Raw genomic sequence first — 23,309 nt, 5'->3', positions numbered from 1 at the left:
GCTGCCGTGGCAGAAAACAGTCTGGGAGAATAATAGCCCGGATGACGGCTTTAGGAATAGTCTCTCGTGTGCGCGAGCGCGCTGTTACATAACTAGACCTCTTGGTCTCTGGAAATTTATAGAGGCAGAGCTGTTTTGTTTTAATGCGAGATATTATTTCCAGAGGCCAGCATTTTTAATAACTGAAGTTTTCTATGGAACCTCCCAAGTTCAATTGTTCAATTCCTGGACGTTTGTCCTCGAGCCATTTGTTTGGATTTTGAAATTGAATTCATCCCGTCCAGGGTCAAATTGTGCCCGTCATAAAACCTGCAACTGCACGCTGCAACTGCACTGCACTTTTTAACAGACCTCATTTTGTTGTCGTCAATGTTGTATGCCCTGTTGTGCCAGAACAGCTTTGCAAAGCGACAGGTGAGTCTAGAACAGTGGTTCTCAACTGGTGGGTTGCAAGTCAAAAATGACCATAATTTTCAGACTACAGGGTGCACCGGTGTGTAAGCCGCACGCACTAAATTTAAAGAAAAAGAAAAAAAGATATGTACATACTGTATATAGGCCGCACCTATCTATAAGCTGCAGGTGTCCACATCGTAACATGGGATATGTACTACACAGAAAGATGTTACACACAACTTTTGATGAAAGAAATGCTTTTTTCCAAACAGTGCTGAACAGTGCATTGTAACATGGGTAGTTAAATAGTGCCGAACAGTGAGTGGAAGATGACCAGTTAAACAGTAGCCTACCAGAAAAGTCATTCATTGCCGTCCTCCTCCCCCTGGGAACGTCTTGACAAGCATCACAATTGAACAGCCTCTTTTTTTTTCCCCTTCGTCACACACTTTGTCAGTCTCTCTCTCTCTCTCTTTCTTTGTTGCTCTTGTTGTCTCGAGGCAAATTAGCCATTTAGCTTGAGCTACCCTCGTCATTCATTCCAGGCTTTTGAACCCCGTTGGTGATAGTGGATGGTTGGCGGTTTGAGTAGTCCAAACAAAAGCTGTATTAATTCTACACTTAATCAAACCTACTTAAGATGTGTCCGAGATCGCTGCATAAGACTGATATTAAATGCATAAAACGTGATATTAGCTTCCACTTGACTCGTCCATGTCACTACTTCCTGAAGCTGCACTCTAAGCATCATGGGAAATGTAAAAAAAAAAGATGACTTCAATAAAAGTGTACAAAATAATACAAATAAGTAAATATTAAAATGACTTCAATAAAAGTGGGTCACCACTTAATGACCATTGGAAGATGCGGGTCCCAGGTTGAGACCATTTGAGAACCCCTGGTCTACAATACTCCTGTCGTTTGAAAGGGGACAGGCAGAGAGAGAAGACAGAAAAAACAACATTATCACCTGCTAGTGCTTGGTGGAGATTCATTTAAGAGGGGACTGACAGAGAGAAGAAACACCCCATTTTGAGTGAGGCTGCTCCTTCTTTAGGAATAGTGTCACAGAAAAGCCAAAGAAAATTCAAGCATTAACTGCACAGCACATGTTCTTTTAAAGTCCTACCTGACTGCAACCCGTTTGTCCTGTCAAATCCTCAGGAGACCCATCAGCACGCCACCAAGGAGCCCTACGGACTTGATTTGGCCCAGATTCCCGCCGAGCACGACCTGCTGATTTACAATCGGTAGGATGCACACTTCAGCACATTCCGTCTGTCGGGTTGGGTATTGTATGCATTACGGATGTCCCGTAATGGCATTAAAAATGAGATCGGTTCATATCGGTCTTGTTTTTTTTCTGCCGATAATGATGTCGGCGACACAGCGACGAGCTTGTTACTAGCTCAGTATGTGCACCATCTATCTAGAGTTATTTCCAAGTTTTGCCTTTGAATTATAAATATGCAATTTGCAATAGTAAGTAAGGCGTCTTCCTTTGATACTTCTAATCAAATGTGTTTCCTTCATGCTGCGTTCATGCGTGACGTGCTGAATAAGCCCAGTTTATCATTTCACTGATTGTGTTTGTCCAGAGTTTTCATACTTTGGACTTTACTTTGTTCTTCCACCAGGGGTGTCCAAACTTTTTGCATTGAGGGCCACATGCTGAAAAATGAAAGGGTCCAAGGGCCACTTTTGATGTTTTTGTAAACCAACACATGTAGAAATGCTAAGATGTTGAAGTGTATATACAGCTTTGTGATATTAGTGAAAAAGCTTTGTGATATTAGTATTATTGTAATGTTGTCTACATATTATTTTAATATGTATATGTTATATTTATTTATACTATACTGTATATGTACATATTTTATTATTCATACTCTATATATTATATTTATTTATACTATACTGTATATGTATATATTTCATTATTCATACTCTGTATTTATATATTATGTCTTTGTATATTTTGTAATATTTTATTTATTAACATTTATGTATTTATCCAATCACAAACTGACTTTTATATTACAAACACGTTTACTTCCTACAGTATCTTCATGTCACAATATCATTCAATCCTCATTAGAAATTCAATTTGAAAAGCTCAACACATCTAATATTCCAAACTGTCTATTTTTTTTTCCATCCATCAAAGGTTTGTAATTTTGGAAAATCATAGTGAATTACTTCCTGACTTGAATAATTTCAAGTGCAACTCTAATTGATATTCATGAAATTATATTGCTCATATTGTCCTGAGTCACAGATTATTTGATGTCCACATGTGTCCATTTATGGTTCTATGGTTATCATCACACTATAAGATACTATAAGAGATGCTCACAGAGCTGACTTTGCTGACATTTAACTTTGGCGGTTCCTACATGTTTTCCATCTTTGCTGTGGGATTTTTTTTTCCATTTTTACAATCCAGCACATCAGAGGTTGGTCCCAGATTAGTGTTCCATCTTTGAGGTTCCACTATTTTAAAAGTGCTTAGTTGTTCCTCTCCTCCGTGCAGTGGCACATAATGAGAATGAAAGTGCATTCATTATGGAGGCAACAAGTTGGACCGCTTCCAACTTGTTAGCTCCTTCCACGGCTCAGCTAATCAGTGCATTAATATTAAAACTCCTGAACAGGAGCCAGAGGGGAGCTATTTTGTTGTTTTTTTTTGTGGTTTGGACTCATATTTAGCTCCTCTCAAAGAGCCGACCTGACACTGGGGCGTCGAACATGTGTTTTAAAGCAAAAGATACCTTTTTTCGAAAAAAATTGAGTTGGGTGTGTTTTTACAGGTTTGCACGCTTGGGCGAGAGCCAACAGAAGCTAACGGCTGGGAGCGAACACCTCAACTTGGCAAACATCATCTGCTTGTGAGTAAAACGTGACACACATGAAAACACACACCCTAGCGTGTGTCCAGCCCGACCACAATAATCCTCACTCACGTGTGCCAGCATCTGCGGTGTCCATATGAATTTGCGCATTTAAAAGGTTACTTCTGCTAAGTGGTGTCCAGGGGTGTTTCTAGCTGTGAGATGTTTTATCTTCGTAACCCAACAACTCTTTGGTTAGTTGCTCTAATGCCTGCTGTTAGCCTGTTATTCATGGGTTCTTTATTTTGTTTTACAAAATCACACGTGGCCTTAAAATGTGCAGCAGTACAAGCAATTTGCCGCTTTGTCTTGTCTCTTTGTCAGGCTTTTGCACATACTGGACGTCACAATGATAAAATGCCCCTTTTGACATTTGTGCTATGTGTTCGCTTTGCTAATGCCGCTAGGAAACAAAACGGAAAGCACAGATAAGTGGATAAAAAGGGACTACACGGAAGCAGGTTTGAAGCCCACTATGGGAGAGATGTCCCAAGTGTGACATTTGAGTACGCAGGCAACTCCTCTCTACATGCAGAACACGAAGGTGGGCTCCACGATCCATGGGGGACTCCATATTCCGCAAGGGGGCGCATTCTCTGCAAATGCGCAAAAGTTGCTTATCAGCCTGCCGTGGATATCAGCCAAAAAAACAGTATCAGATTATATCGGCCTTTATCTAAAATGTCTGATATTGTCACCACGATACAAGCAGTTCATTCTTTTCACAAGCACTTCTATCCAGCAGCAGCCCTTCTATTCAGCACGCAGAACCCACATGATCACAACAAAAGTGTGTGCTAGCGTGTTTAGCAGGGAGTCGGAGTGATCTCAGCCCTGTGGCTGTGTTTTTCGTTAAAGTCTGAAAAAGACGTTGCAGCTGAGTGCAAAACATGCATGCAAGTTTCCCGTGGTGGCACAGAACCGGGGAAGTTTAATACGACCAACCTCATGGCGCATTTGAAGAAGGACTTTTGCAGTCTGACACATTTGCAAAGCGCGAGAAGCTCCCACGAGACGACAAAAAGTTATTGGCTGTAAGAGAAAAGAGCCAGCCTCTGTCGGCGGTGAGTTTAAACCAGGGGTCTCAAGCTCAATTTCACAGGGGGCCATTGGAGGTAGTCTAGGTGAGGCTGGGCCACATCAAGTATTGGGAGTAGGGCTGGGAATCTCAGGGTACCTCACATTTAAACATTGTTTATTTATTTTATTATTCATTTTTGAAAAACCACGATAGTGAGGGCGCGATGTTCGAACCGTGATGTAGTGAGGGGCGACTCTGTATTAAAACTCGCAGAAATCAGAAGTAAAGCTGTAATTTAGCTAATTACAAGTTTAAAAAAATGTTCTGCATCTAATGCACAGAAGATTAAAAGAATGTCCATAAGTAAAGCGCTTTCTATCTCCACTCAAGGTTAGCACTTCATCATCATCAAGGCTAAGCGAAGATGAAGTTCCAACCAGTGCTGAATGCAAACACAAGACATTCATTGGAAGTCTTTAACCACTCTTTGCGATGGGACTTTGAGGTAGAATAGTTAGTAGAAGGTCATGTGAAGAACAGCAGAGTTGCTGCTTTAATTTTTACAGTCAAAGGTTTTTTGTGCACGTGGACGCCTCAGCCACTCAGCTTCCCTTCCTCATTCAGCCTCTTTCCACCTTTCTTCATGACGCCACTTCTTCTATTGTCTGAGGTACACACGTTCCCACATGTGTGTGTTGTGCAACAGTACTATTTTAAGACACTCTTATAGCACCCAAAACATGCTTTCACTCGTGCCCACACCCCCTTCAGAGAGGGTGACGCCTCATTGGGGCAGGGGTTATTATATCTTTGTTTGTTGGGGATTTCGTTATTGATTATGAAGTCCACAATTTTTTTGTTGCATGAATGAAATGGATCAAATAAAATCCCAGATGCATTTTCTATACCGCTTGCAAAATCAGCAAATCAGATAAATAAGAAGGGGGTAGCCCATTTAGGCAGATGTCCCATCTGGTAAAAAAAAAACTACACATCGAGATGCAGAGCCTTCGTTCTGACAGTCACTCAATCACTCACCGAGACGCTTGGTTGGCCAAGTAAATACAAACGGAACAGCGTAAAATGCTGAGCGTTCACAGAAAATCATTGCAAAAGAAATGCTGCTCTTTAGTACAGTTGGAAAGACAACATTTCTTGAAATGCTGCAAATGTTTGACAGAGTACAAATTGCCAAAGAAAATACAGCATGTCACAAATGGCAAAGATGACATATTAAAGGAAATAATGCAAAATATCATAACAGTGGTTTATTTGGTCTCAAAAAATGTTGACAGTAATGTGGTGAAGCATCAATTTGTGGGGCAGTAAACATTTCAAAACACACCTGTACAGCTCCGTGACTCTGTGACTTTTCTTTGTACTTTTCTGAAAATGAATGTTAAAATCTCGTCTCATCTTGTTCTCATGGACCCGGTCTCGTGAGTTGGGTGTCTTGTGACACTGCTAGCTTTTTTGCTTTGAGCAGGCAAGCAGCTGCGTTTTAGAGCAGATGAAGTCTGCGAATGGGAGACTGGTCAAGGCCAAAATAAAGGGAGCTGCAATTGTCCAAACGTGAGGAAAAGTAAAACCCTTTGAAATTGTTTTATGGGTGGATTTGGCTTTGACCTTTGACATTAGATACCTCGGCTGTCCTCGGTCAAAAATTCTGTCAAGCTCAATTGGGTTCTTCCTTTGGTATAGGCCCCAGAAGCTTTAAGAAGATCATTTGAAAACTGTGCTCTTGCCTCTTCCAGCCGTCTTAGTTGGGTCATTTTCCAAAATCCCTAATGGTCATTCAAAATCATCGGGCTTCTTTCTTTGCTATAGGACACAGAAGTCTGAAGATTGAATGGAAGCTGTGCGTACCTCATTCATTTGACCATTTACCTTAGCTTTGTACACCATCTTTGGTGGGTTGTCCCCCAGAAACCTGAGGGTTCTTGTTTTGACATAGAACAAAAATTCCTTTAAAACTGGAGGAACGTATTTGTGGGCCGCTATAAAGATAACATACAACTGTACAGCAATACAACTGTACAGTAATCCCTCGATAACTGAATTTCCGCAAAGTACGATTTGATCTTTATAAATGTTACAACATAGAAAACCTGTTCATGATCTTCTGAATATGTTTTTAACATTATTAGAGCCATTTAGACATGAAATAGCACCCATAGAGTCACCTTCACATTGGTATTACCCAATACATTAGATATAATCTGAGAAAAAAGCCATTTAAGACAGTTTACCTTGTAGGGGAGCAGAATCGGCGGTGGACCGAAAGTGACATCGGGGGTTCGGAATTGAGTTTTAACAGTAACCCGTGTTATTATTATTATTATTATTATGATTATTGTGCCTGTTCTGAGATCATTTAAACCTGCAATAAAAGCCCGTTGTTCAAATCTGGTGCTTTGGTGATGGCCTCACCGAACAATCACTATACTAATAACACCTAGTGGTGAATGTAGAATACTACATTCACAAGCTATGGTGCATTTAGCCGCGTAATGCTTGAAAATGCTTAATTTGGACAAAAAATATGTACAATTTGCTTAAATATGCACTTTTTTTGTACTAATAACAGGCCGTAGTCAACCACGAATCCACGATAATGTATTAATTAATGTTTAAAAAAACGTGGTAGAGTGAGGGAGCAATGTTCGAACGGGATGTAGCGAAGGATGAGTGTATTTAGTTTTTTTGACATCACATTCTGTCATAGATCATTCAAAATCAACAGGGTTCTTGCTTTAATATAGGACAAAGAGGCCTAAAAGTTTGAAGACGATCAAATGAAAGCCCGGCAGAGAACTTAAAAGGGAGGATGGTGACAGTGATTTGACCTCTGATCACAGTGACTTTGGCCAGCTTGTTTATTCTCCAAAATCTGTCTATCCATCCATTTTCCGTACTCGCTGTCCTCATAAGGAACATGGGTTCTTGTTTTGATCAAAATCTGTAATTGTGAATGGGATCAGGTGAGACTTTCCATCGACTGATTTCACCTTGTACCTCGGCAACCTCACCAATCTTGATTGAGATATCATTTTAATAAAAATCTATAGGGTTGCCAAATCAAGCGCTTCACCTGAACACCAGTCAGAGCAGTCAAGCGAGTAAGCAGTGAGCGGGCGCATAATCACATATTGATTTGGAACAATGTAACCTTTTCCCTCTCAGCGTCACACCAAAAACAAAACATAAACCTGTGAAATGTCAAAAAAGAAACGGTTGTAATGATGCTGGAGGCAGCTAACCTTGTCAAAGCAGATGAATTCACGAGTTATGTAATCTCCACACTCCCAAGCACGGGGATGATTGGATCAATCGGCTGCGTCACTTTCAGGTTTTGTTTCAACAGGCCAAAAACAAGCAGTTTTATCGGAACTGGATGACATTTTTTCGCCTCTCGCCTCTTTTTCATTTGGGTTTGACTATTGGACTTTATTGTCCTTGATTGTTTTAAGACAAATTCTGAGTCATTCGACCACCTGAACCATTGAGATTCTGAGAGTTCACTGTATAAAATTATATGATTTGTCACTCTTTTTTTTAGTATATACAGTATTTTATTATTAGTTTCATATATGTAAAAAAAAATGTAATCAGTTTTGTTAATGGATTTTGTAGTTGTTGAGATATTTCTGTGTAGCTTATTCATAGTTCATTTGATGTATTTTATTATTGTATCTATATACAGTATATATATAATTGTTCACAGTCCAATCAAAAGCATATACTGTATGTTTATATATGTATGCATTCTTTTTATTTTTTGCATAACAGACATGCTTTTTACTGGACTCATGTTCTTTTTGTTTTTAAGCATTTCTATTATTCATATTTTTATATTTTAGTATTTCAGTGTTCCTTTGTTTATCGCGGGGGACAGGTGCCCAAAATGGCCCGCAATAAGTGAAATCCGCGAAGTAGCAAACTTCATTTTTTTACAATGATTATATATGTTGGGCTATTAAAACCCCTCACCATACACTTCATACGCTTTTCTCAGACAGGCATTAACTTTTTCTCGCAGTTCTCTTTTGTTTAAACACTCTCAAAGTTCAAACCTTACTTTGAATTTTGATGGTCAACCTAAGAAATGATTAAGTGGCTCACGCGTATTTTACTCACCTGACCGCGCTTGCCTCTTTGTCCTGGCGCTGCGCAGCTGATGCGTTTTTGTATCCTTGTTTTCCCTCGTTCTCCTCCTCGAACCGAAGATTCCGCAATAACGCCCTGCAGCCGCATAACCTCTACCTTCCTTCAGCTTGTCCAGAAGTCAAACGTTTTGTGCGATGGTTGGCTTTCTCTGCTGTTTGGGTGCAGAACGTTTTGTCGACAATGCGGGTTTTGCCGGAGAGAAAATGTGCAAACATACAGACTTCAGAGTCTGCAAGCTGTTTGCTAGCGATCACACAACAGGAAACGGGCAGACAATAGTCTACAGCCAATCAGGACGCAGAAGACAATCGGCGAGTTCTCCCTTGGCCAATAAGGACGCGGAAGACAATGCATGTTCATACGCTGTAAATAAATTTAAAAAAACAGCGAGGCCATGAAAGATGAACCGTGATGGAGTGAGGGTTGTTTATTTATTATTTTACTATTTATGTTCTATTTATTCATACTGTATATGTATGTATTTTATTTATTTTATACGTCGTGATAGATTATTTATGATTATTTATCATTCTATTAATTATTTATTTCTTGCTGGCCGATCACACTCTGGCTTTTACATAGCACACACATTCACTACCTAGAGTATCTTCAGGCCATTTAAGTGGTTTCATTGGTTGCTTTTTCTCCCTCCTGCCCATTAAGGGAGCCTGTTTCCAGCTTCCCAGAGGACAGTGTCTATGCCACGTCCCCACCGCAGGTAGACCGGGACAGCCGTGACATCTTTGAGAGCCACGTGATGGCGGGCCAAGGTCACGTGAGGCCTTTATGTCGGGAGGACACGTTGATGTACAGGGAGTACGTCAAGAACAGATACATGTGAAGCATCACAAGAACTCTTGAGAGGGGGGGATGTGATGTTTCGCCAGCCAAGACATGTCTTTTTTTAAAACTACTTAGACTTTTATTGAGTGAACTAATCTATATGTCCTGCTTCTGGACTTAATTACTGTTATTTGGAACCTTTTTTAAATTTGGGGGGTTTGTTACTTGGTGTTTTAATTGCCGTCACATGTTTTGTTTTTTTAAACAAAAATATGTATATTGATGTATATTTCAAAGATGTAAATGACTTTTATTATGCAAATCTTTGTTTTAAGTAGCATTAACTTATAAATGTATGTTTTATTTTCTATTTGCATTTTGTTGAAATGTAGGTTTTTGTTTTGTGTCTTCATGCATTTCTTTTTTTTCTGCTGATTCTAGCACTTCTAAATTAAACATGAGCATGACAAATTGTATATGTGCTGCACATAAGAGGTCCTATTTCATTTTATTGCCTACAGTACCCTTCAAGAAATCTCTTGTTATGTCCTTTGAGTTTCTCTCCTCTGTCTGAGTGTCACACTTTGTCGTTATGTCAGTTTCCTTTTCAGTCTCAGGTGTCAGAAAAGATGGCAAATGTGCTGAAGAGCGGCACTTGGAACACACGCGCACGCCGACTGACCACCGCTCGCTCCCTCTGAGCCTCGTGAGCCTGACGACACGAGGGGAGGGGTCCGTGCCTGCCGCCAGCATGTGATGGAGAGTGTTGTAATTCACAGTTTCACACCAACGGATGCAGATAAGAAATGTAAGTACATTTGCCATTTTTAAGCTGAACCTGAATGAAAGCAACAATATGTCAAAGTTTTAGCATGTACTTTATTTTCTGCGCCAAAATGGACTCATGTTATCAATGAAATGTGCAATGGCATATTTATAAAGTAACAATATGTAAAAGCAACAGCTTCAAATTAAAGAATGGTACATTGGCTCGTAATAAGAATAGTAGCTCTGTTGTTGCCATGGTTACCCCAATCATCTATTATTCATTATCATGATCTACAGGACAGGGGCGTCACAGTTCTGGTTGGCCTTAGAGGACCTGCCTCTAACTGTGAGGCCATATTAGTGTAAAACCGTCTCATGATATTATTTAGTTACATTATTTATTTTTTTAATTTATATTTAAAAACAAATAAAAAATAATAAAAATAACAAATGTAAAAATATGTATTCACATTTTTTTTTAAATTGAATAAAAAAAATTTAAAGTAACATTTAAAATAAATGCCATAATTTTAAAGTGTCTTTTTGACACGCATTATTTCCAGGCCATGTAAAATGATATGGAGGGCCGAGTCTGGCCCCCGGGACTTGAGTTTGACACCTTGTTACAGGACTTGTGTTATCTAACACGAGAGTCTTGTTTCTTGTAATATTGAAAAAAAATTCCATGTAACATTACAACTTTTTTTTATGTGCATAACACAATTTTTTTTTATTATTACAACTTTTTCATAATTAGCGACAACATTCCCAGGACATAACACTATTTTCTTTTTTGCTCGTAATATTACAACTGTATTCCCCAACATTTCAACTTTTTTTTTGTAATATTCCAACTATATTTCGTTACATACAAAAAAAAAGTCCCGCAACTTCATACCATTTTTCTTGGACTTTTATGACAATAGTTGCCTAACCGAGGGTGGAAAAAAGTCAGTGTTTTGGAAGTCTCAAGTTAGGATCGACTCTTTAATAACAAGTTTCAAGTCAAGACAGCACAGGTGAAGTCTGGTGTCATAGGCTTGACATTTTTTAGTCCTTACAAGTCATAAGCACTGTTTAGTGTTTACCAAATAAAATGTAATTTCATTTTATTTTGACAAATACAATGAATGCATTTTGAATTGTTTTATTTTTGAAATATGTCCAGTGTGACAAGACAGAGTCACAGAAAAGGAGTGCTGACATAGCGTTTAGGATTTAGTCAGTGCACAGAAATGTGATCATGTTGAATACTTTGAATGGGGACTAATTTTACTCAGCAAAAATGTCAAGAATTTTCAAGTCATCAGACTAAAGTCTGAGTCAAGTACCGAGTCAGTGATGTCAAAGTCCAAGTCGAGTTGCAAGTCTATGATGATATTGTCAATACGAGTCCAAAGTCATCCAAATTGTCTTGAGTCCACACGTCTGTATGTAACATTAAAAACATGTTTTGCTACTATGCTGCTATAGCTGCCATTGTTACTTTGTTTCCCATAGCAGCACTTTCACTACTTTTCCGTAACAGTATGACTATTTCCGAAATTCCAGCTGTTTTCTTGTAGCAAAACATTTTCTTCCTTGCGTAACTGGCTTTTTTGTGTGTAGGCCAAGAAAAAAGCACCACTCAGTGGACAGTTTTCTGTATTTTTCTGAAGAAAACAGGAAAATAAACACCTTCCCCTCTGTTCTCTATTGCACCCTCGTCAATCCCAACCACACTGTGAGGGACAGAAGTGGTACGGAAGCCCTGGAGGGAGCATAAGAGACAGAATGAAGTCAAGTCAAGTCATGATTAACAACAACATTTAGAAAGGGGCATGAGAGGCAGGGGGACTATTCACAACATTTCTTGATGTTTCTTAATGTCTTTATTCATGCTTGTCCAAAAGTGATGCCAGCAATTTATACAGATGAATAAATAAAAATCAGGTTCTCAATAGTATGCCAGAATGGGGTGTGTGTGAAAAAATGTCTGTCCCTGCGGGAGTCATGACAAACAACTTTTTCTCTTGTAATATTACATATTTATTGACAAATAAATTGAGCAATATTATCTTTGGAAAGGTAGAATTTTTGATACCGTTCTTGCTGGATCCCAGTAGAACTACAGCTAATGTTTTCACACTTTAACATGAATGTGTGCGTGTTGCCTTTTTAAATACGTTCTGGTGTTGATGTTGGTGATGCAGGAAGGTTATCTGTTCCAGATCTTTAAAAACACTTTGATGGAGGAAGTCCGTCTGCTCTCAGTCAGCACACCTGTCGAAGGAGGAAATGACAGACGGAAGTTGCTCTTCGCCTTGAGCAAACACTCGGCCTGTGACCTGGGAGTTTGACATGTGCAGCAGGTATTTAAAGCAGGGGATAATCCCTCAGCTGCTCCACTGGCGAGAGGGGGGGAGGTGACGGGAGTCGTGACGCAGGTCTTTCTGAAAGTTTACTATTGTTTCCTGTCTCAGGTTGCTGAGCATACCTGTCAACAGGTGCATCAGAAAATAAGGAACGTTTTCTGGAAAGAAAGGGAAATTACACTTGTGCACCTGCACTGTTTGAGAGCTAACACATGAAGGTTTATTACTGTGTTTGCATTAAGTGCAGTTTTTCACTACTGCAACCACGCTAATTGCAATTACATTCAACATAAATTTAAGTGGCTTAGGCTTTTTTTAAGCACCTGTGGGGAGGTCAAACACATTTGTCAAATTGTACCCCTTTTTGTTTGTGTATCTCTCGTCTGAGTGCGCGTGTTGGTCGGCAATCATCCTTTTTAACCTGCTGCAATCACCGTGCAGACGTTACGTTCCACTTTTAACTCGCTGAACTGCAACCCATTTCAGGCCACACGTGCTTTTCTTGGAGGCAGGTTGTCTACCATTTTGGGAAGCTTACATTCATTTACAGTCGTCCCTTGCTATATCATGGTTTGTTCACAAATTAATTCATAAATTATTGCTGTTTCGTGGTAGACTATGATCTTTTATTAGTCAAAACATATTGAAATACAAGTGATATGCAGTATTCTGGTCAATAGGCAGCAGTAATGGCACAAAACATTAAGACATTACCTTACCTTACATTACCTTAACACTGCATGAAGTCAGCCATAGCATGTCCGATATGATAGAGTGAAAAAAGTGCTCCCATTCCGTGTGGAAGTGGTACGTTTTTGGCTTAAGTTTAGAAGACATAAATTTGGGGCTAACTGGCTAGGTCGCTAGTTTGCCGTCTCGAGTCCCTGCCGCATAAGTGTGTTGTAAACAATGAATAATAGGATTGTAAAGGTGACTATAGCTGTGTTTTTTCATTTTACAGGGCTGTTTAGAAAGTCATGAACAGGTTTTCTATGCTCTAAGGAAATATTCCATTTATTAACTTTGAATCCTGTATTGTGGAAATTAATTCATTGCGGTCGGGTCTGGAATTCTTCCACAAGTTTTGCTGTCCTATACGAGTAGGATATTTTTGACATATTACCATAAAGGAGGCTAACTTCTTTTTGCAATATGAGTTAAGAATGTAAAGTTCTTGAACGCTATAGTATGTCACACGCCATCAGACTATGGGCAGGTGGGCTTTTTTATGATGGCACCACGAAAGTCATCGCAGTAACGAGACGATACACGAGAACGATATGAGATTTTAAATTTACTTTTAAGAAAAGTACAATAGAAAAAATATATGATAATATATGGCAATCCACATTACCTTGCATTACTCCTCTCGATGCTACACTCTTCCACACTCTGTGTGTATGGTAGCGGCTCCGCCTCCACCCACTGAGACAAAGAGACTGTAAGACTGACAAAAGGGCTCACTTTGTTCACGCGGTTGTTGTATGGAACAAATGCGCCAAGGTGCTGAAACCAGTGTACAGAGTGAACCCTCTTCCAGCCTGTTTGGAGGCGGGAGATGAGGAAAACAGATATTCATTTTCATTTATTGTGTGATTAATTAATTTATTTATTGTCAAGTGCCCACGAGACAGTTTTTTTTTCTGATCGAGGAATCTTGTCAAGATCTCGCAAGATCTTGTGACAGCTAACTTCCATTACACTTGTTTTGACAGTTAAGAATGTGAATCCAACTCTTCGTATAACGCTACGTCACGCACCATTAAAGGTTGAGTCGTTTTCTTTCGTCTTGTGATGGGGATTAACTTCTTTTTACGCTTGTATGGCACAGAAAGATAAAAACGGTTATAAAAAAGACTTAAAAGGTTACTTGTACAGTTGCCAAAGGTTTTCCGATGGCAACAGTTTGACCCTGAAACAGATTATGTCCATTAGTTCCTATGGATAAAATTGTATCAAATTGAAGTAACAGGAGGTGTGTGGTCTCCATTTCGTTTTAAGTTACCAAATATGGTTTCTTTAATGCAATGGGGGTTGTTAAGTGGTGACTCACTCAGTGTATGTATGTACTGTATGTATGTACTGCATGTATGTGTGTGTGAGTGTGTAGATAGTTTGGCGCTTTTGAAGTCCCGCCGTGCCAATGGAAGGACATGTGTTTGTCTCTAATGGTGGGTGTCTCATCACTTAAGAAGCCTCTCATCACGTGGGTTGGAAATGAATAATTGCATCTCTTTATGCCAGCCTATTCTGGTGCTGATTCAAATTGATTCCATTCTTCTAAACAGTGAGAAGCAGGTTTAAAATGCAATGTTTTTGGCTCTTTCTGTGTGTTATCCAGTGAGTCACTCGCCGCTTCATGTGACCACTTGGGCGCATGGATGAAGACAACCCTCCCTCATTATCCTCCTCCTCCTCATCGTCGGAGCCACTGAAACAGGTGTCCAAACAACTGTTGCCTAGAAACCAAAACTGGTTACCATACTGTATTTCTATGGTGCTTTTTCAGCCCGCCTCCTAGTTCATCTGAGGGCTTCACTCATTGGGCTGACAACATCACACGCTATTATTATTATTATTATTATAAGTGAGCACGTGACCAACCGGTTAAAATAGGACGACGCCTTGCGTCTGTCTGCGCATTGCTAATTCAACTTTTAACGCACTCATCCTCCTAATATAATGATAATGATGATGATGATTCTGAGGAGAATTTAATTATCACGACTAACTGAGCTGCTTTTGAACAAATTGGATGAGATACAATACACGAGTTGCGTTTATTTTGGGTTGGTTTGTTTTTTTAACAACACAGCATCAAAAATCACATTTGATCCTTTGGTTCATATGGAGAGTTTGTCCCTTTTCTCGATGTGATGCAGTTCAGTTTTTCAGAACTGCAAACTACAATATCAAGAGCACCTGAATAACCTTTTGCATGAATGAGGACAGCCACGGTTGAACTTAATAAGAAAAGCATGTGTAGTGTCCTCCCAGGTAACAAAATGTTTTCAAATCTGCACCACCTGATTGTAAACCACCTGACCTCCTGAATGTTAAATGGGATGTGTTTTCCATATTTCATTTAAATTGCAGCATCACATCCAGATTAAATTAGGTTGGCTATTAGAGCTTCTGGCCATGCATTTAGTTTCTTTTTGTATTTTATAGATTTGTCAGGATTTTTTGTGGAGGAGGGGAGTATTATAACACATTTTTTTACTTGTATTTTCATTTAATTCATTTTTTTAAATTTAATCTTTAATCTAATTTTTAGCAAATTTTACCAGGAAAATTTGTCTCAAATAAGATTAATACAATAGACGCCCCTACAACATAAATAATCCATTCCGAGAACCTTTATGTTATAGGGATTTTATGTTATACGAAGCGTAAAATACATGTAAATAGCCTAATCCGTTCCAAGATCTTCCCAAACTCACCCCTTTGGCACTTCAAAATATTCAAAGTCCACCAAATATGGTGGGAAAATATAAGAAAACGTTAGCATAAACATAGTAGAGTAACATTCCAATATAAAATAAGGTAATAAATAAGATTACTGTAAATGAATAAAACTGAAAAACAAAAACAATCCTACCGTTCACGAGATGTCTTGATCAGGAATGCAAGTGGAGGCAGGAAGGAGGAGGAGGACTAGCCTGAGTCGAAACACGACTCAAAGAGTCTAAGAGTCAGCTGGTCTCACAGGCAAACGCACACGCACTACACGATAATGCTGTGTGCAAAATTTTTATTTGTAACTTAATTGTTTAAGTTAGTTTAAGGGGGACTACGGAGAGGAAGGAGGTTGAAGGGACAAGCCTGTCTCTCACTCAAACTCACGTACGTGCTGTATAACTCAGCCATTGAGATGAGAGCGTAGGCGGTGCCCCGATAATCAACCAATGAGAGCGTGATGCGTCAGAAGGCGTCAGTGTTAGTCTGAACTTGCACCGATTTGAGGCATTAACAAAGTTGATTGAAAAAAAAAAAAGACTTGCACTGACTTGACGCTTTATGTTATATAGAATTTCTTCTGTAATACGAAGCAAAAATTTTACATAAATTCTTTATGTTCAGTGGAATTTATGTAAAAGGAGGTTTATGTTATGTGAGGTACTACTGTACTGGATTTTTTTTTGTTCGATTTTTTTAAATTTTTATTTTTATTTTTGTTTAATTCAGCCCTAATTGTTTTTTTTTAATACCTGTATATGATTTGGTTAATTAATAATTTTTTTTTAATGGGGATTTATAGCAAATTTACAGAGCAAGTAGTAGTTCAAATAAAATGACATTGAATTATTATTTTTTACGATTAGGATTTTTTGGGGGAATTTTAGATTCATCGCAAATTTGGTTCAAATAAATAAAATACAAAAATTGTTAGGGAATCTTAGATTTAGACAAAAATCTACAGATTTACAGCGCTAATTTCACATTTTTAGTTAAAAAGTACTCTTTGTGTATTTTTTTAAATTGAAGTGGCCGGCCAATGAATGAAGCATCATCCAATACTTCTTGAGTGAATGTCCTGATGTCTGAAAAGAGTGGAAACATCCCTGCTCCGTGCACGCCCCTCCTCCTCCTCCTCCTCCTCCTCCTCCTCCTCCTCCTCCTCTTCTCTTCCCCCTCCCCATCGTGACGTCATGACCGTTTAAAGCTATCTCCTCTGGGCGTCCTCCGGCCGCTCCTCACACCGCCGTCACTTTCCTCACTCTCCTCGCCAATGCTTCACACCATCTCTGCCTTGTTGGGTGTGTGTCCCACGCGTGGGAAGCGCCACAAGATTAAGGGCTTCACCTGAGAGCAGCCACTACCTGCCGTCCTCTGCGTGGAAGCCTGAAGGAGGGCGGCGGGTGGGAGATCATCACTTCCCCGCAAACCTCAACTCATCTCGCTGGAGGAAGGTAAACTGCCTCTTTTTTTTTTTATTTTTTTACTTTTTATTTGTCTGATGTTAGTCGCCAAGTGCTTTGAATGGGAGCGAGTGTGATACAGTTTCAGCACTACTGACAGCTCCTTACACTTTTAAAGGGGGATTCCTCCTTTTAAAAAACACTTTTGCCTTCTTCATGTGGATTTCAATGCATGAATGCCCTTTTTTCACTTAAGTGTAATGATTTTTGTGATAAATTAATGCTATATATTGGTTGAGCTGAGGCGTGAATGCTGCATTTCTGCATGAATTGAGTTTTTATGTTTGTTGTCTAAATGCTCAGAGACAATCATCCGTATTAATAGTGTCACGTGTCAAAAATATTTATTGCGTGAATGCTGAGAGACCAGGATTCTTCTCATTTTATATGTGTTGGGTAATGGTGCACACTGAATGCTGAGAGACAAGCATCCAGAGTAATGATATACAGTATATTGTGGATGCAGAGAGTCAAGCATCTGCTATGATGCTATTTTGCCCCAAAAACATTTAGTGAGAGACAAGGATTCACTCTCACACTGTAGCGGTGTCAAAACTCGGTTTCACTGTGGGCCAGATCGCACTTTTGGTTTCCCTCAGAGAGCCCCCTGTAACTGTGAAACCATATGATCACCTCATGATATTATGAAACATTTTGATGATTATCATTTTCATTTTGTATTGTTGTACCAACTCATTTTTTTAATATATTTTAAAATATTTTTTACTCTATAATATATTTAAATAAGTTAAAATATATATATATATTTTTGCAATAATATATAAAAGAATAAAAATATATTCAAAGAGTTAAAAAAATAAAAACAAGAAAATATATGGAAATATTTTTTAAAATAACAATATAAAATAAGTGTGCGTTATTTCCAGGCTTTTGCGGGCCACATAATATGATATGGCGGGCCGAATCCGGCACCCGGCCCTTGAGTTTGACACCTCTGCGGTAAAGTGAAGTGTGTTCGAGGTATGTGTCATGTGAATGCTGAATGACAAACGTTACAGTACGTCATGTTTTAAGTCAGCTGGGATAAGCTCCAGTGTACCCCCACGACCCTAGTGACTATAAGCGGCATAGAAAACGGATGGACGGATGAAAGACAAGTATTCGCTGTAGTAAGTTGCTTCAAAATACAATATGTCTCGTGTTAATGCTGAAAAACGAGCATTTTGTAATGTAATCGTGTCTCAGGGAGTTTTGGTTCTGTGAATGCTGAGAGGCAATCGCCCACTCTAATGACATTCCAACCAGTTTCTTCAGCAGGTGATTTAATTGATGAGCTCCTTCCCCTCAAACTGAAGTTGTTGGCTGGAAAGAAAACCTGCAGTGTCTCAGCCCTCCATGGCATGAGTTTGACACCCCTGCCGTAAATGCTGAGAGATTATTCATCTCTACGGTCAAAAATATGTGTTGTGTTAATCCCGAGAGACTGTCATTCTGCAGGGTTAGTGTGTCACATGATTTCTGAGAGACAGGCACCCGCACTAATGATGTGTGATTGCTATTGTAGATGAAAAACCTCGGTTATGTGAATGTTGAGAGACAAGCATTGCATAGCAGTGCTACCTTGCATCAAATAGGACGACGGGCGTTCATGATGAGCTACAAAGACAAAAAAAATCTACAAAAGCAATATTATGGGTTTCACACACATGCTCTTTTTGCCCGGTAGCGTCACCATTTTGCATTTTTGCTGAGTCAGTCTCTTCTGGTTGCTTCTGCAGGAGCGAGAGAAGCCGGCGTGGCGATATGAACGACTCGCTGGCGGCAAATGACTCCTCGGCTGTGGAAGCTCTCCCGTGGATGGAGGCGGAGATGCCGGAACACAACGGCACCCTGGAGTTCTCCACCGCCCCCTTCGCGTTCCCGGTGAACCCGTGGGACATCATGCTGTGCATGTCGGGCACCGTCATCGCTTGCGAGAACGCCATCGTGGTGGCCATCATCTTCTACACGCCCACGCTCAGGACTCCCATGTTTGTGCTCATTGGGAGCCTGGCCACGGCCGACCTGCTGGCCGGCGTGGGATTAATCCTCAACTTCGTCTTTCAGTACGTGATCTCATCCCAGACTGTGAGTCTTGTGACTGTGGGCTTCCTGGTGGCGTCTTTCACGGCGTCCATCATCAGCCTCTTGGCCATCACGGTCGACCGCTACTTCTCCCTCTACAACGCCCTCACCTACTTCTCAGAGAAGACCCTTCAGTACGTGCACCTGATGCTTCTGGGCACCTGGGGGGTGTCCCTGTTCCTGGGCCTGCTGCCGGTCCTGGGCTGGAACTGCCTGGACGAGCCGGCCTCCTGCAGCATCGTGCGGCCTTTGACCCGCAGCAATGTGACGCTGCTGGCCGTGTCCTTCTTCGCCATCTTCGTGCTCATGCTGACCCTGTACTTCAAGATCTGCAAGATCGTCTGCCGCCATGCCCACCAGATCGCCCTGCAGCAGCACTTCTTCGCCACCTCGCACTACGTCGCCACCAAGAAGGGCGTGTCCACCTTGGCCATCATCTTGGGAACGTTTGGCGCCAGTTGGCTGCCCTTCGCCATCTACTGCTTGGTGGGCGAGCGGGAGTACCCTTCGGTGTACACTTACGCCACGCTGCTGCCGGCCACCTACAACTCCATGATCAACCCCATCATCTACGCCTACAGAAACGCAGAGATCCAGCGCTCCATCTACATTCTCCTTTGTGGCTGCTTTCAGGCCAACGCCGCCTACCGCTCCAGGTCGCCCAGTGAGGTCTGAAGCTGCCGGTGCTCTTCAAGGCGTGCAGAACAAAGCATCACGTGACTGTTGACTCTCTGCTTCTCGTCCACAGTGAAGACTTCACCAACACAAGCCCTGTCTCATGCATTCTCTGGTACCACTTTACAATCAGGCCACGGTTTATTCATTGATTAGCACTGTGACAATAAGTCGGAATGTTGCCCGACAAAAATTGGAATGTTATGACGTTAAAGTCGTAGCGTTACAAGATTGAATTTATTTGAATTTTACTGGCAGAAGACTAATGTGGTAATGTTTACGAGTAAGTATTCTGAAATTGACGACAATTTACTCATAACGTTACAAGAAAAGTCGTAATGTTGTGAGATGAACTTGTAATGTTGTGAAGTTAAAGGAAAACTGCACTTTTTTTTGCAATTTTGCCCATCATCCACAATCCTTATGTGAGACATCGACACGTCTTTCTCTTTTCTGTGCACTCTAAAGATATAAAACAGCTAAAAACAGGCCGCAAAGAATGCACATGATGGGACGCACCTATTTCGCCGATAAAGACTTCGGGAAAAAACCTCCAAAAACCGCCAGCAACGCTCCATTTACAAATAATGCGACCTGCATGTTAACTGAGCTACAGCAACTTTGGTATTATCATTGTTATTAACATACATTGTTACGCCAAAGAACTACGTTACTGGCGTAGTGACACCTCGCAAACCACACCGCCTAACTACTAGCTGGCTAGCGTATAGCTTTGCCACACACCATACAGCTAAATACTATAAGTATTACATGTTATCATGAATGTACCATGTTACTACATGGTTACAACATGGATATAAAACCATAAAACCTTGTTGGAGGTGTTTTAATTGTGGGCTTTCTAGTCCGAATAGGTGTGTCCCATTACATGCATTGATGCCTCTTTTTGTCTGCTTTTATATCTTTAGAACGCACAGAAAAGACAAAGATGTGTGTTCATGTCACATAGGGATTGTGGATGATGGGCAAAATTCCAAAAAAACGCGCAGTTAACCTTTAAAGCTGTATGGTTACGAGCGAAAAGCCTTTTATCGAAACATTTGGAATTTTGCCCGGAAAGTCGCAATGTTATGACGTTAAAGTTGTAGTATTGTAAGATTTATTTTGAGGATAAGCCTTTTGTTCTTAGAAGAATAAAGTGGTAACAGTGCGAGATTGAAGTCTGAATGTTGTGAGTAAATTTACTTTATAAATTGAGTAAATTTACAATCTACTCATAACGTTACAAGAAAAGTCGGAATGTGAAGAGTTTAAGTCATAACGTTTCAACGAAATATTTGTAGTCTTGCCGGAAAAGTTCCAATGTTGCGAGAGAGAGTTGTTTTCTTGCGAAATGAAAGACGTTATTAACCCTGCGAGATTAAATTTGTAATGTTACGAGATGGACGCTGTCATGCTGCAAGTAAATACTCGTAACAATTTCCCCAAAACGTTACAAGAAAAGTCGTAATTGTTTGAGACTGAGTCGTAATGTTGTGAGATTGAAGCGGTGATGTTACGAGACTGAAGTTACGTTTCGAGTAGATACGTTACAAGAAAAGTCGTAACGTTTCGAGATTACGTCATAATGTTATGGGACTCATCATGTTTCAAGACTTGATTTGTTATGGTAAAGTTTCACAATATTGCGACATTTTCTCGCAAAAATGCAGCTATTTTAACATTCCAACTGTTTCAGGTTGTAGTTGTCTAAGAGCAATTTAACAGGTTTCCCATATTTTTAAAAAATAGTGTCTTTATTGTCTTGCAAATTACGACTTTTCAGTCTCTTGTGATTTTTTTTACCTCCATTACCTCGCGATGTTCTTCGTAATTTTATCATTCTTCTTTCTTTTCAGAAGAACAGTACAAGTTTTACAATTTAAAAAAATGTATTCTTGTAACATTATGGCTTTTTTTTCCTCATAGTATTACAACTTAATTCTCTTTTATGTTTTTCTTAAAACATATATACCCACAAAACTCTTTCTCCTCTGTATGTAAAGTGGTACCCATTCGGTATCTGCACTTTAACGTGTCAGCAAACATTCTGGAGGGAGAAACGCTGTGAACAAGAAAGGTCTGTGGAAAAAAAAAAAAAACAACCTGTGAATGTACCTAACAGAGAAAAGGAATGGGAAAACTTGCACTTTATTCTGTGTTTTGTTTATTGTTTTTATTTGGAAATGCCAAAGCAGTATTGTATTGTACAGCCCTTATTGTATTGTGAACTGTGTGCCATTTTTCTATTTTGTATTTGTTTTTTTTTGTCTTTGCTGTGTGTTTTCTACCAGAGGAAAAAAAAAGTAAAGCACTAAAAATGTTAAATAAAAAATATATATACATATATGCAACTGGTGTCCGATGCCTTATTTCTCTGGCGTCCACCTGGCCTGAGTGCAGGTGGGTCTGTTTGAGGAGGCTAATGAATGGCATATTGAGGGTAGCAAAGTGCTTGTCCTGCGAAATAGCTTCAATTTACACCCAGACAAATTTGAATGGTGTTTGCGTGCATGTGTGGGTGCGCACGTGACATCCGCGTAAACGTGCCATCTCCATCACACATCCAATATATCCTCATGATGAAGCCTCCTCTCTAGGAAACTTTCTTTCCTCAGCACCCATGCATTCATTTACTGGTTGTTGTGTACTCTGCACTGTGCAGGAAATGAAAATGTTTGTTATAAGTGACGCCTCATCTCCCGTCTTCATCTGCCATAATGACTCCCTGAGGCGGCAAGCAGGCAGGCAAGCACGTGTTAGTGAATGTGTGTGACCCAGCCAGACGGGAGATCTTTTGCTTTTTCCTACAAAGCCGCCAAAAGACGAGTAAAAACCCTCCGCCTTTGTGCAACAAGGAACACAAAATATCTTTAAATCCACGGATTTAAAAAGAACAAATTTTTATATTAAATACTTTAAAGCCAGTTGGAAAGTTGCAAACATTTACATTTTGCACTGTTGGATCTTCAGGAGGTTCTAAAGCAGGGGTCACCAACGTTTTTCCTTGTGAGAGCTACTTTTACAAAAGGAAAATGGCCAAGAGCTACTCATTTTTGTAACATTTATTTTCAGAGCTTATTTTAAACCCAAACAAAGCGAATATGCTTGTTTTACCAGAACATTAACAAAATGCTGGTGTCCACAACTCACATTTTGTATTTGAGGATGCATTTCTTTCTACTGTTCTTTCATTATTAACTGAAAACCTGAATGAAAAGCAGGCTTGCGGGCACCTCATGTGGTC

At 39.9% G+C, this 23,309-nt stretch overlaps 2 protein-coding genes across 6 annotated transcripts in view; both read left to right on the top strand.

Moving 5' to 3' along the window:
* The window catches only part of fig4a (FIG4 phosphoinositide 5-phosphatase a), a 45,357-nt gene extending 35,060 nt beyond the window's left edge, over positions 1–10,297 (top strand). For 3 of the 5 annotated variants that reach the window (XM_054761919.1, XM_054761917.1, XM_054761918.1), the window contains 3 exons: positions 1,561–1,646; positions 3,207–3,284; positions 9,139–10,297. In XM_054761919.1, the coding sequence (XP_054617894.1) occupies positions 1,561–1,646; positions 3,207–3,284; positions 9,139–9,316 (342 nt within the window). In that variant the 3' untranslated portion in view covers positions 9,317–10,297. The remainder of the gene's footprint in view (positions 1–1,560; positions 1,647–3,206; positions 3,285–9,138) is intronic. The other 2 variants (XM_054761915.1, XM_054761916.1) reach the window with 2 other exon arrangements.
* Positions 10,298–15,735: 5,438 nt separating this feature from the next.
* Positions 15,736–22,393, top strand: LOC129172247 (G-protein coupled receptor 6). The gene is made up of 2 exons (XM_054761800.1): positions 15,736–17,293; positions 19,042–22,393. The coding sequence occupies exon 2, from the start codon at positions 19,067–19,069 to the stop codon at positions 20,060–20,062; it is 996 nt and encodes a 331-aa protein (XP_054617775.1). The 5' UTR covers positions 15,736–17,293; positions 19,042–19,066; the 3' UTR covers positions 20,063–22,393.
* The last annotated feature ends 916 nt before the right edge of the window (positions 22,394–23,309 follow it).

The sequence above is a fragment of the Dunckerocampus dactyliophorus genome, chromosome 19 (assembly GCF_027744805.1).
Source record: "Dunckerocampus dactyliophorus isolate RoL2022-P2 chromosome 19, RoL_Ddac_1.1, whole genome shotgun sequence".
NCBI classification, from domain to species: Eukaryota; Metazoa; Chordata; class Actinopteri; order Syngnathiformes; family Syngnathidae; genus Dunckerocampus; species Dunckerocampus dactyliophorus.
Note: the sequence above shows the minus strand (reverse complement) of the source record. Positions and strands in the feature narration are given on the sequence as shown.

What these genes read in the sequence shown, in the direction of transcription:
- LOC129172247 (XM_054761800.1), top strand. Translation starts at nt 19,067, where the DNA reads ATGAACGACTCGCTGGCGGCAAATGACTCCTCGGCTGTGGAAGCTCTC.